At 46.8% G+C, this 20988-nt stretch overlaps 1 protein-coding gene across 1 annotated transcript in view; it reads right to left on the bottom strand.

The window, feature by feature from the left end:
* The window catches only part of LOC126536536 (nucleolar transcription factor 1-like), a 36246-nt gene extending 15427 nt beyond the window's left edge, over positions 1-20819 (bottom strand). The window contains exons 1-9 of the mRNA XM_050183546.3: positions 20190-20819; positions 12435-12619; positions 11578-11829; positions 10487-10551; positions 8612-8759; positions 7826-7936; positions 6885-7009; positions 6461-6602; positions 2179-2547 (exon numbers count right to left, since the gene is read on the bottom strand). Coding sequence (XP_050039503.1) covers positions 2179-2547; positions 6461-6602; positions 6885-7009; positions 7826-7936; positions 8612-8759; positions 10487-10551; positions 11578-11829; positions 12435-12619; positions 20190-20361 — 1569 coding nt within the window. The 5' untranslated portion in view covers positions 20362-20819. The remainder of the gene's footprint in view (positions 1-2178; positions 2548-6460; positions 6603-6884; positions 7010-7825; positions 7937-8611; positions 8760-10486; positions 10552-11577; positions 11830-12434; positions 12620-20189) is intronic.
* Between the last annotated feature and the right edge of the window lie 169 nt (positions 20820-20988).

Raw genomic sequence — 20988 nt, 5'->3', positions numbered from 1 at the left:
AAGTCGGCGCGGTAGCAACATGCCTGTTGACGTAGCGAACATATACTGCTGCATTTGAATGGTCACAAGATCCACATCAGCTTACTTGCTTTACAGTGAACATACAGTTGTGACCTTGTGTTTTTTCATAGCTCCTACTACCACTGAATTTTTTACTGCAAGTAGTCAATCTTTTTAGTTCTGTTTAGCACCTCTACGATGAAACACAATACACTGCAGCTAGCAGTTTTTTATTACCATTACCGTAAAAACCGGACTATAGGTCGGACCGGAATATAGGCAGATCACCCAACTAACGAATTCTAAAAATGAATAAAATCTTTTTCAATGGCAAAAGTACCGAAAGACACCCTTACCTTGAAACAAATGCGCAACTCAAGCACAATAGTGACAGTATTTATTTAAATGCTGCTCGCATGTGCACCCGGCCAATTTTTAACAGTATCGCGCGACCATCGACCCACGTGCTTGTCAGCACCTTATTAACGGCGCGGAGCGGCGAAACAAACGAGATACGCGCATGTGTACTTGTGCGCTTACTTTTGCTATTTCGCCGCTCTGTGCCGTGATGATAAGGTGATGACAAACACGTGGGTCGATGGTCGCGCGATACTGTTAAAAATTGGCTGGGTGTACAGTAGTACACAGAAGGGCACGAAGTGCGCAAGCGCTACTCCGAATCAGAGAAACGCCTTCGATCAGAGTCGTCCGAATAGAGTCGGATGATGAGTGCTTCTCGCTGCCCAGTCCAGAGACGTGCGCGATCTCTACCGCTTTCAAACGGATGCATTCGGCAGTCACAGGCAGCGACCTTACACGCAGCTCCCGGACGAACTCCGCTGCCTTGTCTTCCAGTTCTGCGGTCTGCCCACGAAATGACGTTTTCTGTTGGTTTGCTGCTTCTGCCTCCGCCAGTACCGAATGCTCTTTTCGGATACTCCAAATTCGTGCTGTGCTGCTAGGTTGCCGTGGGCTTCCGCACACTCAATCGCCTTTTTCGTGAAAGCGACGGTGAATTGTCGTCGGCTTCCGCTCATTTTGAAACAAAATGTGAAAAAGCAGCCTTTAACCAATATAACTTTGTGACAATGTAAACGCAAATTGGCGGTGCCACAATGTCGCCGCGCTGCTGCTGATGGCGGCTCTTTACTTCATCCGCCCATTGTTGCAAGACTTCCATAGTTTTTCTGCCAATGTCTGGTGTATAAGACGAGGGTCGACTTTTCGCAATAGATTTTTCAAAAAAGTTCAACCTATATTTTGGTTTTTACGGTACCATGTCAGCAAGACCTATGCATGATACTTTCTAAGCACTGCAAGCCCAGTATTTTGACCCAAGAAAGTGGAAAGTGCTATAGTGAAGACATCTGAAGGAAGGTGACAAGGTAAGCACTTCCTTTGCCTTCTTTCACGAGTCATCTCGGTCGAGTCTTCTAATTTGACTGAGGCACAAGTTGGCCAGTGAGCCCAGTTCTGGATTTTGCTTGCCATGCTATGGACACAATCACACCTCATGGTGGAGGCTAGCAGGCAAAAGTATGGACAATGAGCACGACTGGTTGAGCACAATCTTCATTGTGAAAAACAGTCGCCTTTGCCACGAGCTCATCAATATGCAAAGCACAGTTTGTAAATGTTTGAAGGGAGACATGCAACTTCACATGGTACACTGGCAAAGAAGGAAACACACTGTGAAGTCAAGGCAAGTTTGCTGGAGCATGGGTAGTATATCAACGGTTGGCGGCAAATGTAAAAAGCTTCCATATAGGTGATGCAGTGCCTATTGGGAGTCCAAGACACATAAAACGTAAAGGTGGCTCTTGTTCATACGGCACTTTAGTCTAACAAAGCTTCGGAACTAGCTCTCCCAATTCAGATCAGTGAAAAAATGCTGAAGTGCTTTTGTTGGGGAACTCCAGAGTCGCTATGTTAGAAATGATGTGTCGGCTTCTCCTGTCCCCACTAAGAAATCAAACAAATGAAATCGCAAGGTTTAACGTCCCGATGAGGGTTCTTGCATGCCGCCCGTATTGGAATGCTGTTGAGGCGGCTGGGAATCGAACCCATGACTTCTTGCTCGAGTCCACACCGCCACATACACTGAACGACCACAGTCAGTAAACCCAAGCTGAGAAGACTGAACACACCGTCGCAAGGTCATACATGACCCGTGCTCACCTTTTTACGTTCTGGAAGCTCGGAGAACTCTCGGGCGAGGGCACGCATCACCTCCTGGTGGGACATCTGTGGGCAGCGCTCCTTCATGGCGGCCAGTTTCTCCTGCTGAAAGAAGAACATGGCCGACAGGGGCTTCTTGGGCTTTGGTCGCTCCCCCACAGGGGGCTGGTTCTCGTCACCAGGTGTGGCACGGATTCCCTTGCCCGACGCAGTCACATTGCTGCCCTTGGAATTTCCTTTGGCTGCTGCACCCCCGCCGGCAGACGCAATCGACTTGTGTGGCGCCGAGTCAGCCTCGACCTTTTGCCGCTCTTCCTCTGGAAGGTTGCTCAGGTAGGCTGCATACTTCTCCTTGTACTTAGCATTAGCCTGTGTCATGAAGCGAGGATGAAAAAAGGAGAGAAAAAAATAAAGGTTATTTAGAAGAGAGAGAGGGAAGAAATGCAGGGAGGATAACCAGATGCGTGTCCAGGTTCCTACCCTGCACTGAGGGAAGGGGATAAAGGTATGTAAAGAGAGAATGAAGGAGAGAGAAGGGTAACTGGTTGCACACACACTGAATCAATAAACGGCTGAAGAGACTTGTTAACTAGAGGTACTGTAGTAATAATCTCGCTGCTTTCTGTTCCAGCAATGTGCATGGTCATGCTCCATAAAGAGGTCATCTGATAAAGGGCTAAAGCCGTTATGGAGCATCCATGCTGTAACACAACATTGAACATGGAAGTTATGATTGACCCAGGACACACCCTGCAACTACCGTATTTACTCGAAAATAGGTTGAGCATGAATATAAGTTGACCCCTTTATTTATTTATTTATTCCTCAAATGTCCCTGGAGAGGGGTTTTACATGAGGGGTGGGCTGCTTCAAAGAAAAAATGTGTTCGATGGCAGTCCTGAATGCAGTCGCACTGGAGTGGTCCGCCGCTTCTTCAGGCAGATCATTCCAGTCTCTCGCTGTACGTGGAAAAAACGAATGAAGATGGGATGATGTGCGCATGCGGGGGATACACTGACTTTGAAAGATTGGTCCGAGATGAATGGCGGTGAGCTGGCGATATGACGCTGTTACCGATCGGGGCATGATAAAACTTGTGATATAGAACGAGCCTGGACACTTGACGTCTCGCTTCTAGTTTAGGAAGATTCGCATTAGATTTTAGCGCTGTGACACTATATATGAAGAATAGTCATGGAAGATAAACCGGGCTGTGCGGTTTTGGACAGATTCAAGCATGTTAAAAAGATTAGTATGATGAGGGTCCCAAATTGAGCATGCGCATTCAAGTTTGGGCCTTACCACAGATTTGTAGGCAAGAGTTTTTACTGGAGGAGGGGCAAATTTCAGATGTCGCCGGAGAAAGCCTAAGATGCGGTTAGCCTCGTTAGTTATTTTAGCGATGTGAGAGGACCATGAAAGATCTTACGTTAAGATAAGCCCTAAGTACTTATAACAGGTCACAGATGATATTATTAACTTACCTAAGAGATATGAGGGTGCTACATAAGAATGCAGACAATTGAAAGAGATAAATGAGGTTTTATTTACATTTAATGACATTAACTATGTCTTACACCATTTTTCAACTGTTTGTAAGTCACGCTGCAGGACAGGGATATCTGAGCTATTGTTAATGGGTCGGTAAATAACACAGTCGTCCGCAAATAGGTGTATGTTAGAAGATATGTCATTAGGAAGGTCATTAATGTAGATTAAGAACAGGAGGGGGCCAAGAACAGAACCTTGAGGAAGGCTCCCCTCTTATATATATAGTGCCCTGCGAAAAATAAAAATAAATTATTCGTATGTAGGTCGACCCATAGCTTTGAGAAATGGAAAAACTGGAACATGACACACCTCTATTTTTACAGTAAGCTCGGCTCGGCCACTCACTAGTTGCTGCCAGAAACCACATCTTTATCAGAACTGTCAGGAAAATTGTCCTCAGTACCATTGAGTGCATTCAAAGCCAGTCTTGATAATTTCTTCTGGCAGGTCCTCCCACGCATCCTTGACCCATGTCGTGACTTTGCTGGGGGGAGCCTTCTTGCGGCGTCCCGTCGGTGCCATGGTGGCATCGTCCTTCACAAGCCACTCTCTGTAGGACTTGGTGAGACACTCCTTGAAATGCTTGTTGACAGTGACATCCTATGGTTGCAGTTGACACGTCACAACTCCAGGTATGACGACCAGGTGATGTTTGCCTTCTGTAGGGCCTCTTTGATGGCCGGGCAAATGTGGCCTCTAAATTAGTCCCAAGACCAGCATGTTTGGAAGGTCCAGGTCTACTCCCAGTCGCTTCATCCAAATCATCTTGAACCATTCTTTAACCATCACCTCATTGATGAATCCTCTATCATTCGTGCGGATGATCACCTCCTTAGGGAATTGTTCCTTCTTTGGGACGGTTTTCCAGCGAAACACGATGTACAGAGCCAGCTTCCTGCCATCTGCAGTGCAGTATAGCATAACAGTGAATCGTGTGCTCATGGTCTGTCGTCAACTGGCAGACATCCTTTGCTCCTTTCGTCGTGACTGTCGTGCAGTTGGGCATGTCGAAGTAGAACGGTGTTTGGTCGGCGTCCCCGATCCGTCCGAGAAGCTAATCCTTCTGATACTGCAGCTTGAGAACATAGCGCTGAAGCTCCACCAGTCGTCCCTCGTATTCTGCTGGCAAAAGCTGACAGATGGTTGTTGTATTACAAAGGGAGAGTCCATTGTGCCGCATGAACTTTTCGACCTAGCTCCGACTCGCTTTTAACGTTGACTGGCTGATCCCGTCTCGTTGCACCAACTGCCGGGCTCTCGTCTGAATGTCCTCTCAGGACGCCTGAAGACCCTTTGCACACTCTTCTTCTACATGAAGCTTCATTTCCTTCTTGAGAGCATCACACTTCCCGGTTTCTGGGCCGTGAAAGGCATGTTGCTAACCGTTGCACCCAAAAGGTTGGTCCCGTTGCTTCCTCCAAACCCTAATCAGCTTTTCGTTCATGTCAAACTCATGCTGAGTGGCGCGGTTGTTGGAGTTCTCGGCAAAAAGTACTACTTGACACTTGATGTCAGCGGTGAAGCTCTGCCGACGTGACATCGTCGCACAGCCGCACAACAGCAAATGCAAACTGTAATGTAGAAATGACCACAAAATGGCAACGCAGAGGGAACCAACCAAACAACCAATAAACAAGCGTACAACGCTTCCCTTCTCTTGTGTCAGTGTCTGCACGCCTTACCCCTTCTTTGCATTATGAATCCTTACCAACTAGCTCAGATTTCTGTCGTTCTAAACAAGTGTGTTTCTTTAACCAGAAACTTTGTTGTGACTTACTATTTGCGCTACCACTTTTGTTGAATTTTTAACCTCCTAATTTTTTTTGGGGGGTGCTCTTCAGTTTGTGTGTGGAAAGTAAATACAGTTGCTGACTGATCTTTTCCAGACAGACAGGGTCTGTCTGGAAAACACATTTACAACTCCAGCACAGCAGAAAAATCGGTCGAGGTCGCAAGTGTGTTTCGCAAGACGCGTTGTCATGAAGTGCAGATTTTGTGCATGCGACCATGACTACACGGCGCTGTCAGTTTAGCCGAGTTCCGTAAATTAGTCAGCTGGAAACATTGTCCACATGTGAGCTTTGCCGTTCACACCAGTATGCGTGCATACACACTTTTCCTATATGCGTTTGTGGTAGTTGCCAGCTGATCGCCTGTGAATCTGCCTTTATGCAAGCTGCCGCCAGTTCAGTGTGTGCGCATAAAATTGTGCCAGAACTCCGTGTACAGTGAAATCTCGTTAAACTGTACCCGCTTAAACAGTAGTTTCGTTTTAAAAGCAGCAAAGTCAAATCCCCGACTCAGCGGCCATTGAACATAATGTGTTTTGTATCAGCATAAACCGTATCAGCTTATTGCATACGTATCGGTTAACACGTAGTGTTTCTACTTTTCGTCAGGCAATCACGGCAGTGCGTTGTCCCCATCGAGTGACCCAGCAGACCAACAAGCCTCAGAGATCAGAACAAGGGCCTCTCCAAGCGCCCTGTGCGTCTGCATGTGAAGCCACATCACCACCAACATCATTTCAAGCGTGGTGCCAAAGCGTTGTGGCATTGTATAAGCTAGGACTCGCGTCATGCCGAAGCTCGGATAAAAAACACCCGAGTGCTCAACATAGAATAAAAATGGGACATTGTTCATGCTATCGAACGTGGCACGAGCAAAACAAAATATTCGGGAGAGTTGTATGGTATAAAATGGCCAACAGTGAAACAAAAGTACACCTGACCTTGGTGGCCTGCTTGTTATAGGAATCTCGCTCTGCTTGGCTGAGGTTCTTCCACAGCTGCGAGATCTCTGCCATTTTCTCCTTAGCCGGTACATTCTTCAGCTGCCGCAGCATGATGCGCGAGAACAGGCTGTAGCCGGAGCTGCAACCAGGGCAACAAGGTACAGTGACCTATCAGACGGCAGCACACAAAATTGTTGAAAGGCCTACACAAAAGGGTACCTTTTCTTTTCTTTGTAGAAGACATATCATTAGCCGGGAATGTAACACACAACGACACACTACAGCTGATGTTGTGAAGACACATGCAACAGAGGCTAACTAAGGGCGAACCAACAACAATGCTCCCATCATCTGCGCCCAGGCTGTGCCATTCTTGTACGTTCCAACAAAGACACCTGAGAGATTAACTCTAACGACTTACTTAGGAGGCCGCTCAGGCTTTCCATCGCACTTGTCCTTGAACTCCTGCTCGGCCTTGCTCAGTATCGGTTTCACTGTGGCTGCCTTGAAGCCCGGATACGCCTGGCTGTACTCGGCAACCTCCACCTGCCAATACAAGAGACCAGAAAACATCACTCTCCATTTTTTGCAACTGCTACCGCCAAGATGGGTCGTTACCCCTTATATGGGCACAAAGTATGCAATAGTGAACCGAACAGACAGTGCCATGTCCTACCCTGTCTTGTGCACTTTTTACCAAGAAACATATACGAACTAGCCCGTCTACGTTACTACTAAATAGCGTTGTGCTTTTCAAATGTGTTCCCCTTTTTGCACAGCCAAGTTAGAAAAGATTATAAGATTCTTTACACGACAGGCGCAGAATTTCCACAGAAAGAAAACTGGCTTGACAGATGCCACATTTCCTGCGTGAACTGTCTCTTCCTCTGCCACACTACTAAAGTGCACCCATCATGAAATTAGCAGAGATGTGTGCCTTCTCACAATTGTATGTTGTCACAAATTCTTATCTCTGTTTTCTTTTATTGAAGGATGAACTTTTCAAAGGAAGGTGACAAAGCAGTGCACTTAGCAACATGTCCTCAGGGAAGCTGCTGCGAGTGCTGCATGCTTCTTACAAAATGTTGGACAGTGATCGTCTTACAACTTGCATGCAGTTTTCCCAACATTAGTAGTAGCACTAGTTATTACCACGATAATCAGAACAAAAAGAGTGAGGACCAGCAACCAAGCAAAGGTGCCCCAGCTTAAAGCTCACAAAGGACATTTGTAAGGTTACCTAATTTTCAATACATTCTTGGTAAGCGAGCATTAGCTACAACCTGCTCTAAAATGAAGCACTGGAAGCCTTGGATCAATCCACACTTTTATAAGCGAACCAATCTCGGTACCTCAACTCACCTCGTATCGGTGCTGGTCTTGGAGCGCTCGGCGGATCCACTTGATGCGTTTACCGTCAGACAGCTCCGCCCACTGCTTGCGTATCTCCTCTTGGGCCTCTTTCTTGTCCAGCTAGGGGCCAAATGAGATAAGAAGGTGCACAGGCCCTTAGCAAAGCACTGCAGCGACCTCAGCAATGAAGAAACCTAGCTAGAGTGTTAAGAGGAGCCCTGAAGCAATGTCTAGAGCAGGACAGGACAACTCAAAACCAGCAAAGGTAAAAATCAACTTAGCTGGGAGCCACACGGGCTTGCCTTTTATTGAGCAATGGTGCATGTTTTGCTTGCAGAAAGGCAGTCTATGTTTGGTATTATCGCTTTCTTTGCTATCCTCAGTGCGTCTTGTAATGCAATGCATTCGGTCGCAGGCCACTCCGCCCAGTGCAACCCACAGGCCGCATGTTTATTTATTTATCCCTCTATTTATTCTACCTTCAGGGCCAATGGCATTACCTGTTGTGCAGCTCTGGTTTAGAGTCTTCCCTGAGTAATTCATGTGCTTAACCAACATGGACCTTCAGAGGGATGTAAGCATGACTACAGAAAATTTTGCTATCTGCGTAGCTGTATTAGGATGCTAGCAAGGGAAATTTCACTCCATCTGGAAAAAGAAAGGCATGAGGTAAAAAAAAAAAAGTACACTGCTATAGTGCCCACGTGCGTTACTTTGCTCCAGTGTCCCTTTATTTTAGTGGCGGTCACATGCTGTGGCAGTCCCTCAGTGGCTGCTGCCTTGCCTGCTGCTTACCTTGGCAAAGTCGGGCTTCTTGAGACGGTCAAGAGTGAACAGCTGGATGGGTGTCTGCGGCTTCTCGGGCGCACTGGGCGGCAGGGCAGGAGCACCGGCAGGGGGCTGCTTACCGGCTGGCTCAGGAAACGCATCTGGATTCTCTTTCCTAGGGAACAGTAAAATGGCAATGCAGAAGTTTAGCGGCGACTCTCACTGGCCTATTCGAAGCAAGCATGCCTGCTTATTTATTTATTTTTTTTTGTTTCTCAGGAAAAAAAGAACTGTATTGAACCAATCAATCGAAAGTAGCTATGCAGGTTCAACCGAACATGTCAGATCAGCCCACTCCACAACGAACCACTGGCTTTTGAACTCCATTGTCCAAGCACGGATTCAGTTGCAAATTCAAGAGTGCACCACCTTTAATCTGCCTGTTCTTGAGATGAGTGTCTCCAGCACTCAATGTGAACATTGACTGTGATTTTTATCCATAATGGCCACATTTTATACTGACAGGATACGGTCAGCATAAAAGGTTAACATCAGCATAGGTTAACCAGCAACATTAAAATTACCTGGCTCCATAATAATAAAAAAAGTACCACCATGATCAGCCTACTTCACATCCACTGCAGGTCAGACTCTTGCAGCCATCTCTGATCACCGTCTTGCTTCAATAGACTCCACCTTATGCCTGCAAATTTCCTACTCTCATCACACCATCTAACTATCTGCTGTCCTCGACTGCACTTCCACTCCTTTGGCACTCACTTTGTTACTATGATAAACTGCCAGTTACCTGTCCCATGCATAACATGACCTGCCGAAACTGAACACTACTACTTTATCTTTTTCAGGAAAATCAGTAAGCTGTTGTTCATGACACGATAGTGTGTGCTGTACGTCCCTTCCCACATTTTAATTAATGCAAAACTTTCTTTGTCTCGCACACTTTGCGAGTGCTGTCTTGCCAAGTAAACAACTTGGGTCACTGGGTGCGTATCTGAATAGAGAAGCAGAACAAGAGGCAAGAAGTGAAGAAGTCTGTAACAAATAATTGAAGAAGTCAGCTACAGAGAAGCAAGAAGGAAGTTGGTAGCAGATGCAGATAAGTGTGTAGGAAGGAGTGAACAAAATGCGACCCAAGCATGCATTGAGCAATGAGCGTTAAACTACAGTGAAATGAAAAAGACAACAGCAACAGAAGCAGCCGAGTGTGGAGAAAGGAGTGAAATGAAGGAAATGCTTTAACATTTGCGCAAACATCAAGGAAAGCTTTACTTAACATTGACTCCCACAGAAGTGTGGGATCCGTCAATTTTTCGTTTTCTTTTTTTGCCTGGAGATTTCCTTCTTTTGATCCAGGTTTTTATGCTTTTGTGGACTATTTAGACCAAGGACTTCTAAAGCATTGCTATTGTTGCTGTCAATACCCACGAGGCCCAAGTCAGCACAAATGCAGCACTACATGCCGTTATCAGCACATCACGGTTTGCCGACACTTTATTTATGTTGTTGATGATTGGTGATGATGTTTGCGACGACGTTCTACTTTTCGAACTTCATACTTTTTGCCCAAAGTAACATAAAACACACAAATAACATTTACACTTTTCATGATTCTGAAGATGCAAGAAATGTGGCAAAACTTCATTTTCAATGGACATAATTAGCACCTGAAAAAGCTATAGCAGTGTGGCATTTTTCAAAATGGAAGACCTTTTTGCAACTTCCATACAATAACGGAGCTTCAATCCTAGCTTGAGCCTTGATTCAGTAAGAGATTGAAAGACAATGAATGGCAGCGAACGTATAGAGCTTGCTCAGAAAAGATCAACGGCCACAAGAATTGTGGGCAAAGGAAAATGCTTCGGTAAATGCTGAAGCACTCACTTGAACTTCTTGAGCTCCACCTTGTACACGTCATTGTCCCGTTCAAAGCTCTCCTTGTACTTTTGCTGCAAGGGAGATGACAGCACGTTCCATCAAGCCTGACCACGGTCAAACCACACGCAAGCATGCTGCACCAAACAACCAAGCCTGCCAAGACTCGTGAGCACATCTAACCTACTCTCAAAGCAATTGAATGCAAGACTTTTAAAACAAGTAAATAAACAGTAAAAATAATAATGAATAAACACAGACACACACACAAGACAAAGACAGACAAAAGAAATTTGAAACAGAAGTGAACAGAAATTTTGCATAGGGACAGGAACCAACAACAGAAGAGGTTGGTAGCCCATAAATATGGAGGTCGATGTATAAACTGGGCTTGCCCTCCTTATTGTTTTAACTGTTCTAGTATAGCCTGACAGGCACCCCACATCTCAACTGAATCCTTCCTGCAGCCCATGCCTGCACAAAGATGTACACAGTTCAACCTTGTCATTACTGTTAAACTCAGTTGCATCAGGTGTGAAAATACTTTTATTATATCCAACATGTTTTAAATGCACACACCAGCATCAAAGAGAGAGGAGAAAAAAAAATTTGTGATGAGGTTTATGCAAATGAAATTCAGGCGTAATGCCTTGAAAGACCAGAAAAGGGCCTGCTGGTAATTTTGATGGCCCACCGGCAGCTTGTCGCAAAGGCACATGGACAAACACACTATGCAACATCGTTAATATGCAACAGTGCAATTGTTATGATCACATGGGATCGGCATGTTGGCTTGCTGCCAGCAGGTCAGCCAAGGCAAGCCATTGGCCAAAAACAGCATGTGCGTCCAGAATTTACAGTTTCAAGTTTGTCTTGCCAAATATTTGACATTTTCTCTACCAGAATACACATATGCTTTAAGCTGCGAGTGAAAAAATATTTCATTTGCTGTATGTTGCCTTGGATCTTCCATTTTCAGTGAAGCTATTGCGGTAGAATGCTCAATGAAATAGAGCCTGGTCAATTAAATTTTATGTTTATTGTTATATTCATTAACTTGTTATACTTGTATCAGCAGTTGGCCATGCGCATCTTCTCACCTTTTTCTTCTCAGGAAGCTCCTGGAACTTGTTGGAGATAAGCTTGGCCAGCTCCGTCATTGATAGCTCAGGGTTTTCGCGGGCGTACTTTTCACGCTTCTCCAGGAAGAAGCGGAAATAAGGGGTCAAAGGTTTCTTGGGAAGGCCTGGGTGCCGCTGACGGCGTGCCGTGCCATTGCCCGGCAGCCATGGGCGCTTGAGCCATTCCCTTGCATCCCCCACCAGGTCAGTCAGCGTGCGGTAGCGCCGAAGCTGAAAACGCACACAGTCAAGTTTAGGTTATGTGCACAAACCGCATGTGCAATTGAAAAAATTTTTAAATTGTCATCATCAGCTGATTCAAAGGAACACCAAAGCTAACTAGCATATTCAGCCTGGCTAGAGTAATCTATCGCATCCCTAAACTTTATCATTATAATCTACTTGCAAACAATGCTTACCCCCACCCCACCCCTACCCCTGGTATGTATCATTGCACTCGGACCATAACTTAAATATGGTGTACCGATTTGCTGTACAAGTATGTGTAACGAATCTTTCATTCTGAAGACTAACAATCAATGGAACCACTGGGAAGACTCCAGTCGCATCACAAAAGTCCGAAGACTGCCATTCATGAAGCCTTTTGTTAATATTGTTAAGAAAGTTATTACTGTCATCTTTCTATTGCACCATGTTTGTAATCCTCCACTCCTTCCTGCAATAGCCTTGAGACTAGACAGTATGCCTGGCAAAATAAATAAACAAATAAAGGGCCCGTGCTCAAAACAGTGCTGCAGCTGAAGGCAGATGGGAGGTGCTGACAGGGGGAGCTGCACACAGCATCCTCCAAAGCACGGAGTACGGCAGCCTCTCACCTTCTGCATCAGCTGCGCCCACTTCTCCTTGCACTGGGCGGCTGTGTAGGAGCCAAAGCACACCTTCTCCCAGTCAACCTTCTCCACCATGGTGGTGTACTTGACCAGGTCATTGGGCGGCAAACATTGGGCCAGGTTGCTCACCAGTTGCCCCAACTCATCCACGCTCCAGCTGAGGGATGCCACTGCGCACATTACATGAAACAACATTTATTCCATCATCATTAGCCAATTCCACGCAACACTAAAGCCAACAACTATACAGGCTTGCTGAAGTGACTGATTACATTTCTCAAGACTGCTCAGCATTTTTCTTGTGCACTTCGTTGATGAGAATATCTCATTAAACTTGAAGGCAAGCGCGTCTCTTGAATAAGCAAACAGTCTAATGTTGAACTCCAATGGCAGATCATGAGCACTCGGCCGGGTCACAAACGGAGCATGTTGTTCCAACTGAGATCGATTTTATCAAATCTGCAAATGGAATGCGTGCGCTCCCGCGGGAGGAGCACTTAGTGCAGGTAAATCAAGTGAGAGGGCGCTAGACCTGAGGTAGATCGGGTAGACCTCATCACCATCACCACTATCATCTTGATCATACCGGCATTCCGTGTGTTTGGTTTTCTTCTGCGTAGGAAGAATCATCACTGGACTTGGGAACATATAGTGTGTGAGTCGGAGCTGTCACTATCCAGGAGCAGCTACAAAAATGCACGGCGCGACATAGCGCCCATGTTTTCATGTCGTCCATAGCTGCCTGCGACTGGAAACAGGCGACCGTGGCAGAAAGCAAGAGGTGGGTGAAGGAAATACGTCATGCGGACTTCTGGTCAAATCTGCCAATTTCGGTGAAGCAAATATTTTTGCTCCGCAGATCGATCCGGAATCGGTGGCTGGTCCTAATCTGTCATTGGAACACACAACTCACACTCCCATTCTGCCATTGGAATAGGATTGCTCCATACAGAGCAAAAAAAACTTGATCTGGATCTACCATTGGAATTCAACATAAGCAAACAGGCAGGGGGATAGATCATCCATGCGTTGGCACAGCACAGGATTCATAAGCAGGGCCTGACATCTTATATCCCAGTCCCACGGGGCACTTTTTATCGCGATGGAGTTACAAAAAAATAAATACATCTACTCTCATTCAGCGACTGTCACCCACATACATACTCGCGTTCACTAAAATTCACCGGCACTTGCTCCTGTTCATACTCACAACCACTCACACCCTTAGTCACTCACTAAAGCTATATTTCAACCCTGTGAATTGAGCAAACTACAGTTTATTTATTTAAGCAATACTGCTAACTGCCTGTTCACTGCCAAAGCAAGGGTGGTAGTCTACAAGTGTTGCAAAAAAGGGAATGAGGAACAAAAAAGGTCTAAACTCTGTAACCCTAGAAAAAAATACTGGCAAGAATCGGAGCACTCTGGACAATTTACAGTAATGCTTGCTTCTAGTAACTAGGTTCAATTTAGGTACCCAGGAAGTGGATGCGTCCTGGGGACATATTCTCAGATGATCACTTTCAACGATACCGCTTTCAGTGCGTGCTTATTGGTTGGTTCAGCAAAACCGGATGAGCTGATTAGCTGTGAAGGCAATAAATAGTATAACCAAAACTGATCATCCAAGAATTGCGTCCCTTGAAGTCAAGATACATCAGCTCACTCTGTTCCTACGATCACTCAGGCTGTCACACAAGAGCAGAGTCACAATGAAGCACACGCAGCACTTTGGAACTGCTTTTTTATGAATGTCATCACACTTAGCCTCATTGCTATGCTACATCGGCAAATTTTGCTTGGTCATGAAGTCACAATAACACTGATGACGCCCGACCCGACATCTCATGAGAAGCCAACAAACAATGACACAAAGGAAAACATAGGGGAAATTACTTGTACTTACTTATTGAATTAAAGAAATGATAAATTAATGGCAATGAAAGTGGATGAAAAATCAACTTGCCGCTGGTGAGGAACGATCCCACGTCTTTGCATTACACGTGCGATGCTCTCGCATAATTCGCATCGCACGCTTAATGCGAAGGCGTGGGTTCGTTCCTCACCTGCGGCAAGTTGGTTTTCATCCACTTTCACTGCCATTAATTTATCACTTCTTTAATTCAATAAGTAAGCACAAGTAATTTCCCCTGTGTTTTCCTTGGTGTCTTTGTTGGCTTCTCATGATATGATTAATAAAAATCTGGCCCCTCGGTTAACCCCCTTTCTTCTCGTTCAGACCCGACATTGCAATACGACCTTTAGTATCAAATTAAAACGTATTTCCAACTGAGTGACACCTTTACAAGGACATTTTATTTCCGTGAGAAAAGATGGAGCAGGTTAAGAGTTAAAGCTGCCCCTAAAAGCAGCTTTACAAGCCTACAGCCTCCTTCGTATATACGAGTCAGCTATAGTAGCATGTGCATTACAATGTAGTAAAAATAAAAACACTTATCAGCTAGAAATGTGGTTCTGGCACAAGGAAAACTAAGTGGAAAGAAGAAGGGACAGAAAGAGTGCCAACTTGCAACTGATATGTAATCCAGCATTTTGCTGGGTTATATATCAGCTAGATGGGAGGGGAAAAAAAAAAACTTAAGAAAATGCATAGGTGAGTGAAAAGACTCGCACGCATCAAAGGATGTAATCAAAATTTGACATTAGTCAAACTGAAATAATTTATTTACAATTAGAACAACATCCTAATCTTCCAACTTTTTTAAACTAAAAAATAAATTATAGTGTTTTACGTGCCAAAACAACAATCTGATCACGAGGCACGCCGTAGTGGGGGGACTCCGGATTAATTGTGACCATCTGGGGTTGTTTAATATGCACCTGAGTTTAAGTACCAATTATATTTCGCCCCCATAGAAATGCAGCTGCTTTGGCCGGGATCTGATCCGACGACCTCGCGCTGAGCAGCACAACACCAAAGCTAATTTATTTGTCGGACTGCACACGACATCACATTGTACTGAAGCCTAGCAAGGTCCCCCAAATATGTGCAGTTTTCCTTTCTCTTTCAAAGGCTATTCAGTTGATTCTGGCATAAGCTAAATTTAGGGATTGTAACTGTCTGTGGGAACATATCAGATGTATGGTATTCATACAAAACATTCAATAGTTCCAATAAACATTACTTGTAGAACTAATTTTGTGTGTTTGTGAATGTCATGGTACCACACACTAAACGGCTATAGTAAGGTTACAAAGAGATGAGAGGTTTTATAAAAAGAGTTTTTACTCGGAATGTGAGTAACGAATTATACCGACGTACCATGCTAACAACTTGCGACCATTTTTTTTAGCTTATCGATAGGGTTTGAGTTATGAACTTTTCCAGGTTCAGTTCCTGATCAAATATATTTACTACAATGAGAGCCTCTGGGCTACTTCAGTCACATCCGATAATAATTTTTGAATGTTGCAACATGTTAAGAATGACGCAGAGGCAGGCGCAGATGACATGGAATTGATTCTACACTAAACTAATTCTACGTGCCTGCTGTGTGCTGCACCATATTAAAATGTGTGTACTACTAAGTATTTCTTCTCATGTGGAACACTTTATTTTAAAATAAACTGCCATAGCTAGGCCCCTGCAGTTATTGCACATAGGCTACATGACTAGAAGGGCATTAGTAGCAAGAAAATTTTCTTAATTTTGCTAATTACTCACTTTAGGGCACATGTAATTTTGAAATAAAAGGTGTGGAGTAGTTATACTCTGGGGTATTACATGCCAAAACCACAACATGATTATGAGGCAAGCTATAGTGGGGGAACTCCAGATTAATTTTGACCAACTGGAGTTCTTAAGATGCACGCGAGGAGTAGAAGTCATGCCTGGTTAGCAGAAATCGTAAAACTAGCAACACTTTCAAGATATCCATCCCAAAATCTGATAAAAAAAGTACCTCAGCATTCCAGTTAAGATTGTCCTGAACTGCTAGAGGCACACTATTTGGAAACTGAACTGGAATGGCAAATTATGTCATAGCACACTTTACGGTCACATATCTCGAAAGTCGTACCAGTCTTAGGATATATGCGAAGCAGACCTGACTTCACTACACTTTGGCTTCAGTTTTGGAGTTACAACATTTACCATAATATGAGTAATTCAAAAGTTAATTGGCAAATTTTCGCTAATTAGCTAAATTATCTTCAAAACCTTTATATTTTTCTGGTAACGTCTGCTTAGCCACGTAGCCTATTCGCAAGAATAGCAGGAGCCTATATATGACAGTTTCTTTTGAAAAGAAAGTGTACTGCATAAAAACGAACATCTGGTATATTACCACATTGATGAAGCACATTAAAGCAGCATTTGATCACAAAGGAGGTGCAACCACCTCCCTTGTGTGCACTGTGGCAAAGCAAAACAAACCAGTTCTGCCGCAAAGGAAGTTGAGCAATACTAGCAAGACGTGATCACGATGATGACCTTAATGTCTTTGGTACATACCGACTCGCGGGGATAAGGGGAAGTAGCAGACATGGCTCTCCAAAGCAGACTGTTTACAGAAGAGTGCGAATGTTTCAGCAACTGATACTGCAATAACAAGTCTTACTGCACGCAACAATGTTGCTTTATACTTTGGGCACATGAGCAACATATTTTTTGGTGACATCTACCTGAGCAAACATTTTCTGCTTAATGTATATATTTCTTTTGTTGGTGTTTACTTGATAGTGGGCAACCAATACTGGGCCGCTATCACAGCAGTTAAAAGAGTTGCTGAATGAATCCCTATGCCTTCTATTGATACACAGCGAAACTTGACACTGAATTCATGTTTAGGTGAAGATTCTCCTAAAATGTCACACTGTGTCATTGCGAAAGCTTCAGCCCAGGTGTCATCAACAGCTTTAAGTTTTTGGCCTACGCTCAGTTCCTTTATGTGCCAATGTTGATCAACAAACTTCAGTGAAGTTGGTCAAAATATTGATTTTCTGTGCCCATGCTGAGCCAGCCAAGGCAAAATTTCCAGGTTCGTTTACCTATTACAGGAACCCCGATTTAAACTTAGATCAAACTTATTATTTACAGCGGAGTCCTACTTTATTTACGAATATTCAGGAATGTACCAGGACATCAGCTCAAGGTATTAATGGCTATCACCAGCCTTCTTACTGACAATTTTTGATAAATTTAAAATATTCATTAAATGCGGAGGGCTGATCAAAACAACTGGAGAAGATTTAACACAACATGCTCGAAACTGCTATGCAAGACAAAAAAAAAAAAAAAAATCTTATGCAAACAGACACTGCTTTTATTCAAACAGGCTGGCGATCAGTTGTAGCAGTCTGTCTGTGAGCAACAATGAGTGCAGTATGAGCATCAGCGTCCATGCTGCAGAACCAACATTTTGCCTATCTGCAAACAGTCAAATCCACGGATCTGACTATTATTTGCACAGTTGGGTGCACCTTCAAGGCCCACCGCACCACTGTAAACGAACAGTTACTGGTCACCTAGGTAAAGCACGCTTAATAAGTGCTTTACTGTTCACAATCTTGCCTACGAATTTCCTTCACTACCCGAAGACAACGAATGCCGCTGGAGCTGCCAGGCATTGTCGCACTTACCAAAAACAGCGCAGTACACCAACGGCAGCCAGTGCGATCTCGCGGCCCTAAATTTGCCACCGTCAACGAAGCGTAACAAACAAACAAGCAGCCAGCCAACAGAGCGCATCAGAAAGACATAAAACGAGAGCGGCGCCGGCACGAAAGTCCCGCGAAACGGCAGTTGCGGCGCGCAACGGTTCCTCGCGCGGCAGGTGGTGTCGGGCACCGGCGTCAGCGGCACCGATAAACAGAACTCGACGCGCTCCAACGTGAAAGGGCGCCGCAGACGGTCGATCCCGCCCGAGACAATGGCATGCACGGTCGCAACACCCGCCCAGCAGCGGGAATGCCACGGACTCAGAGTCGGTTCGTACGACACGCTGCGATGCTTTCGCATCCCACAACGCCCTGACGCCACGTAAGCAGTCGACGGCAAATTCAGTCGGCTTAGTAGGCAGTAGTTTGGACATGTCACGCTATCTTAAAACTCGGCGAGTAAGATGTGCCAGAAAGGAAGAACGGCGCTGCTCTGGGTGTAGCAGACGACGAAAAGAGCGGCGTTTAAAGGTGGCAGCACTGCTGCAATTTCCAGTCCGGCCCGTCATGTGCTCGGCGGAGCGCGTGTTGCGCGAATAAAACGTAAACAAACACACGTGCGCCCAACGACCAACACAAGGCGAAACAACCACGAACGATAGAAGTGTCGAACACAAAGCACGAGGCATTACGCAAAGCGGACCGCCTATGGAACGCGGACCGCGTCTGCCACTGCATCACATAGGGCGTCGGGAAACGCGGTATCTGAGCAGCCCCGCCGTGCGTCGAACTGGCGCGAAATGCTCCCGACAGCGCGCTCATCGCCAAGCGACGCTCTGGGGAACCCACGCGCGCGACCGGAGAACGGGGAAAAAGCTTGCGGCACGCAGCCCGACCTCCCTCCCCGAGGCGCGCTCAGCCGAGCCGAAAGCGGCGGCGGGACCCGCCGTAGCGGTCGAAGGGACACCGCGGCGAACGCCCGGCCCGTCCCCGCCAGGCCTCGAGCACGGCGCGCTCCCCGCGGGGCGAGCATTAATAACGACTCCCCCCCTCCGGAAAGCCTGTCATCGTCGAAGCGCAGCAGCCGGCAAGCGAGCGGCGCGGCGCAGCCGCCCAGCGAGCGAGCGAGGCAGACGGCGATCAGGGGAGAGCAGCAGCAGCAAGCACGGCGGAGTGGCACGAGTACGGACGCACGCACGCCGGATACGGCCGGCGAGTAGGGGAGCAGGAAACCGGTTGCTTCCCCGTGCGCCTGGAAGGCTGCCACGGCGCCGGCTGCGCGCTCGCCGCTGTCCGCCGCCACCCCGAGATCGTTCGCTCGCCCTCGCTCGCAGCCCCGGCAACGGCGGCGAGGTAGCACGCAGCAGCCAGCGCCGAGCGGCGCCGCCGCCGGGGAAGGCCAATCGGGCATCGGCGTACGCGGCTGCGGGCCCCCACCCGTCGCCGCCGCGCCGGTCTCCTTGCCCCCCGCCTGCGGCTCGCACGGCTCACCGCCGCCTGCCTCGCCCGCCACATCGCCGCTTTGTCCGCCCGCCCCGGCGAGGATCTCGGCGGCGGACATTGTGGCGTCTCCGTCGCTCGCCGTGCGTGGAACGGCCGTCCGCCATGCAAGCATGAAAAGCGGCTCGCGTTAAAGGAAATCGTCTGCTAGCGCGTGGAAAAGCCCGCACTATTATGTCAGGCGCAAGCTGGATGAGTTGTTTTAAAGGATGATTAAAATTAATTTATCGCCAGTGCATGGACCTGTGCAGCCCATCTGTCGAGAAATTACATGCGTGCAAAGCGTGGGGGCTCAGCTCACAACAAAACACGACCTGCGACCGTGTTATTGCCCTATGTACTACGTTCCCGGCTGTTCGCACAGCCGCGTTGGCGCCTATTACATCTTCTGCGAATGACCACACGTGCTGTTAACGCGGAAAAACTAACCCGCCACATCGCACGAAGGCCGTTAACCAGGAATTCCCGCGAGATCGAGCGCCAACTCGTGCAATCCGGGTGCGCCGGCAAGCGCGGCCTCCACCAACGCGGCGCTCGACTCTGCACGTCCATGTCCGATCGGCGCCGACGCGGAGGAGACAAAAGCCTGGCGAGTCCGCGCCGGCAGGCGAGAGCACTTACCATCGCTGTGTTCAGGGGCCCCGCCATCTCCATTCTTGGTTCGCTTCGGTGTTGTGGCGCCGTCGCTGTCCGAGTCATCAGGGGTTGCCGCAGGAGCAGGACGCTTCGGGCCGCTGCTCTTGCGTCGAGGAGGGTTGATCGTCGCCGTCGCCTGGGCCGCCGCCATCGCCATTTTCTCGGCGAACGCGAATCGGGGTCACGGTGCAGCGCTCGAGCACGCCGGAGGGACCGGACTGTGCGTCCGCGCTGGCCGGCAAAGGCCCGTGGCGCCCACAAAAACACCGCGGGAAAAATACACGTGAATCGACGGCCTGTAGCAGCACGATTTCAACCCGCTCAAGACCCTCCTGCTGGCTGGCGGCGTCTGCTTGAGAAAACAAAACTTCCTCCTGACAAACCGCCACCACCGCTGCTTCCCAACTGGTCGACATCGAATGAACTGCGCATGCGCACTTGAAGGCACACTAAACTTTTCGTTCCCTAAATATAGAGCTGTTACTTGTTTAGTCTGGCAACCTTAAACCATTTGGTCGTCTGCTCTTTTCTTATGAAATGTCATGAGTGCCCCGGCGTTTTCTATCAAAATAAATGTTACTAGAGTGATAGCACCGTATCATTAAACACATCGTTACAGCATCCACACTTCTGGAAAGTGCTGAGAAGTAAATTTTGTAATACTTTTTAGTTCTATGCGCACATGCTCGGTAGCAACAGGGGATCACAGAATACCTTTTTTTCACGTTTGTTACTAGCATCATGTCCACTAAGAAGTTCCTGCTTGATTTCCTGGTAGTCCATG

The sequence above is a fragment of the Dermacentor andersoni genome, chromosome 4 (genome assembly GCF_023375885.2).
Source record: "Dermacentor andersoni chromosome 4, qqDerAnde1_hic_scaffold, whole genome shotgun sequence".
NCBI lineage: Eukaryota > Metazoa > Arthropoda > Arachnida > Ixodida > Ixodidae > Dermacentor > Dermacentor andersoni.
The sequence above is the reverse complement of the archived record's forward strand: the minus strand, read 5'-3'. Positions and strand labels throughout refer to the sequence as shown.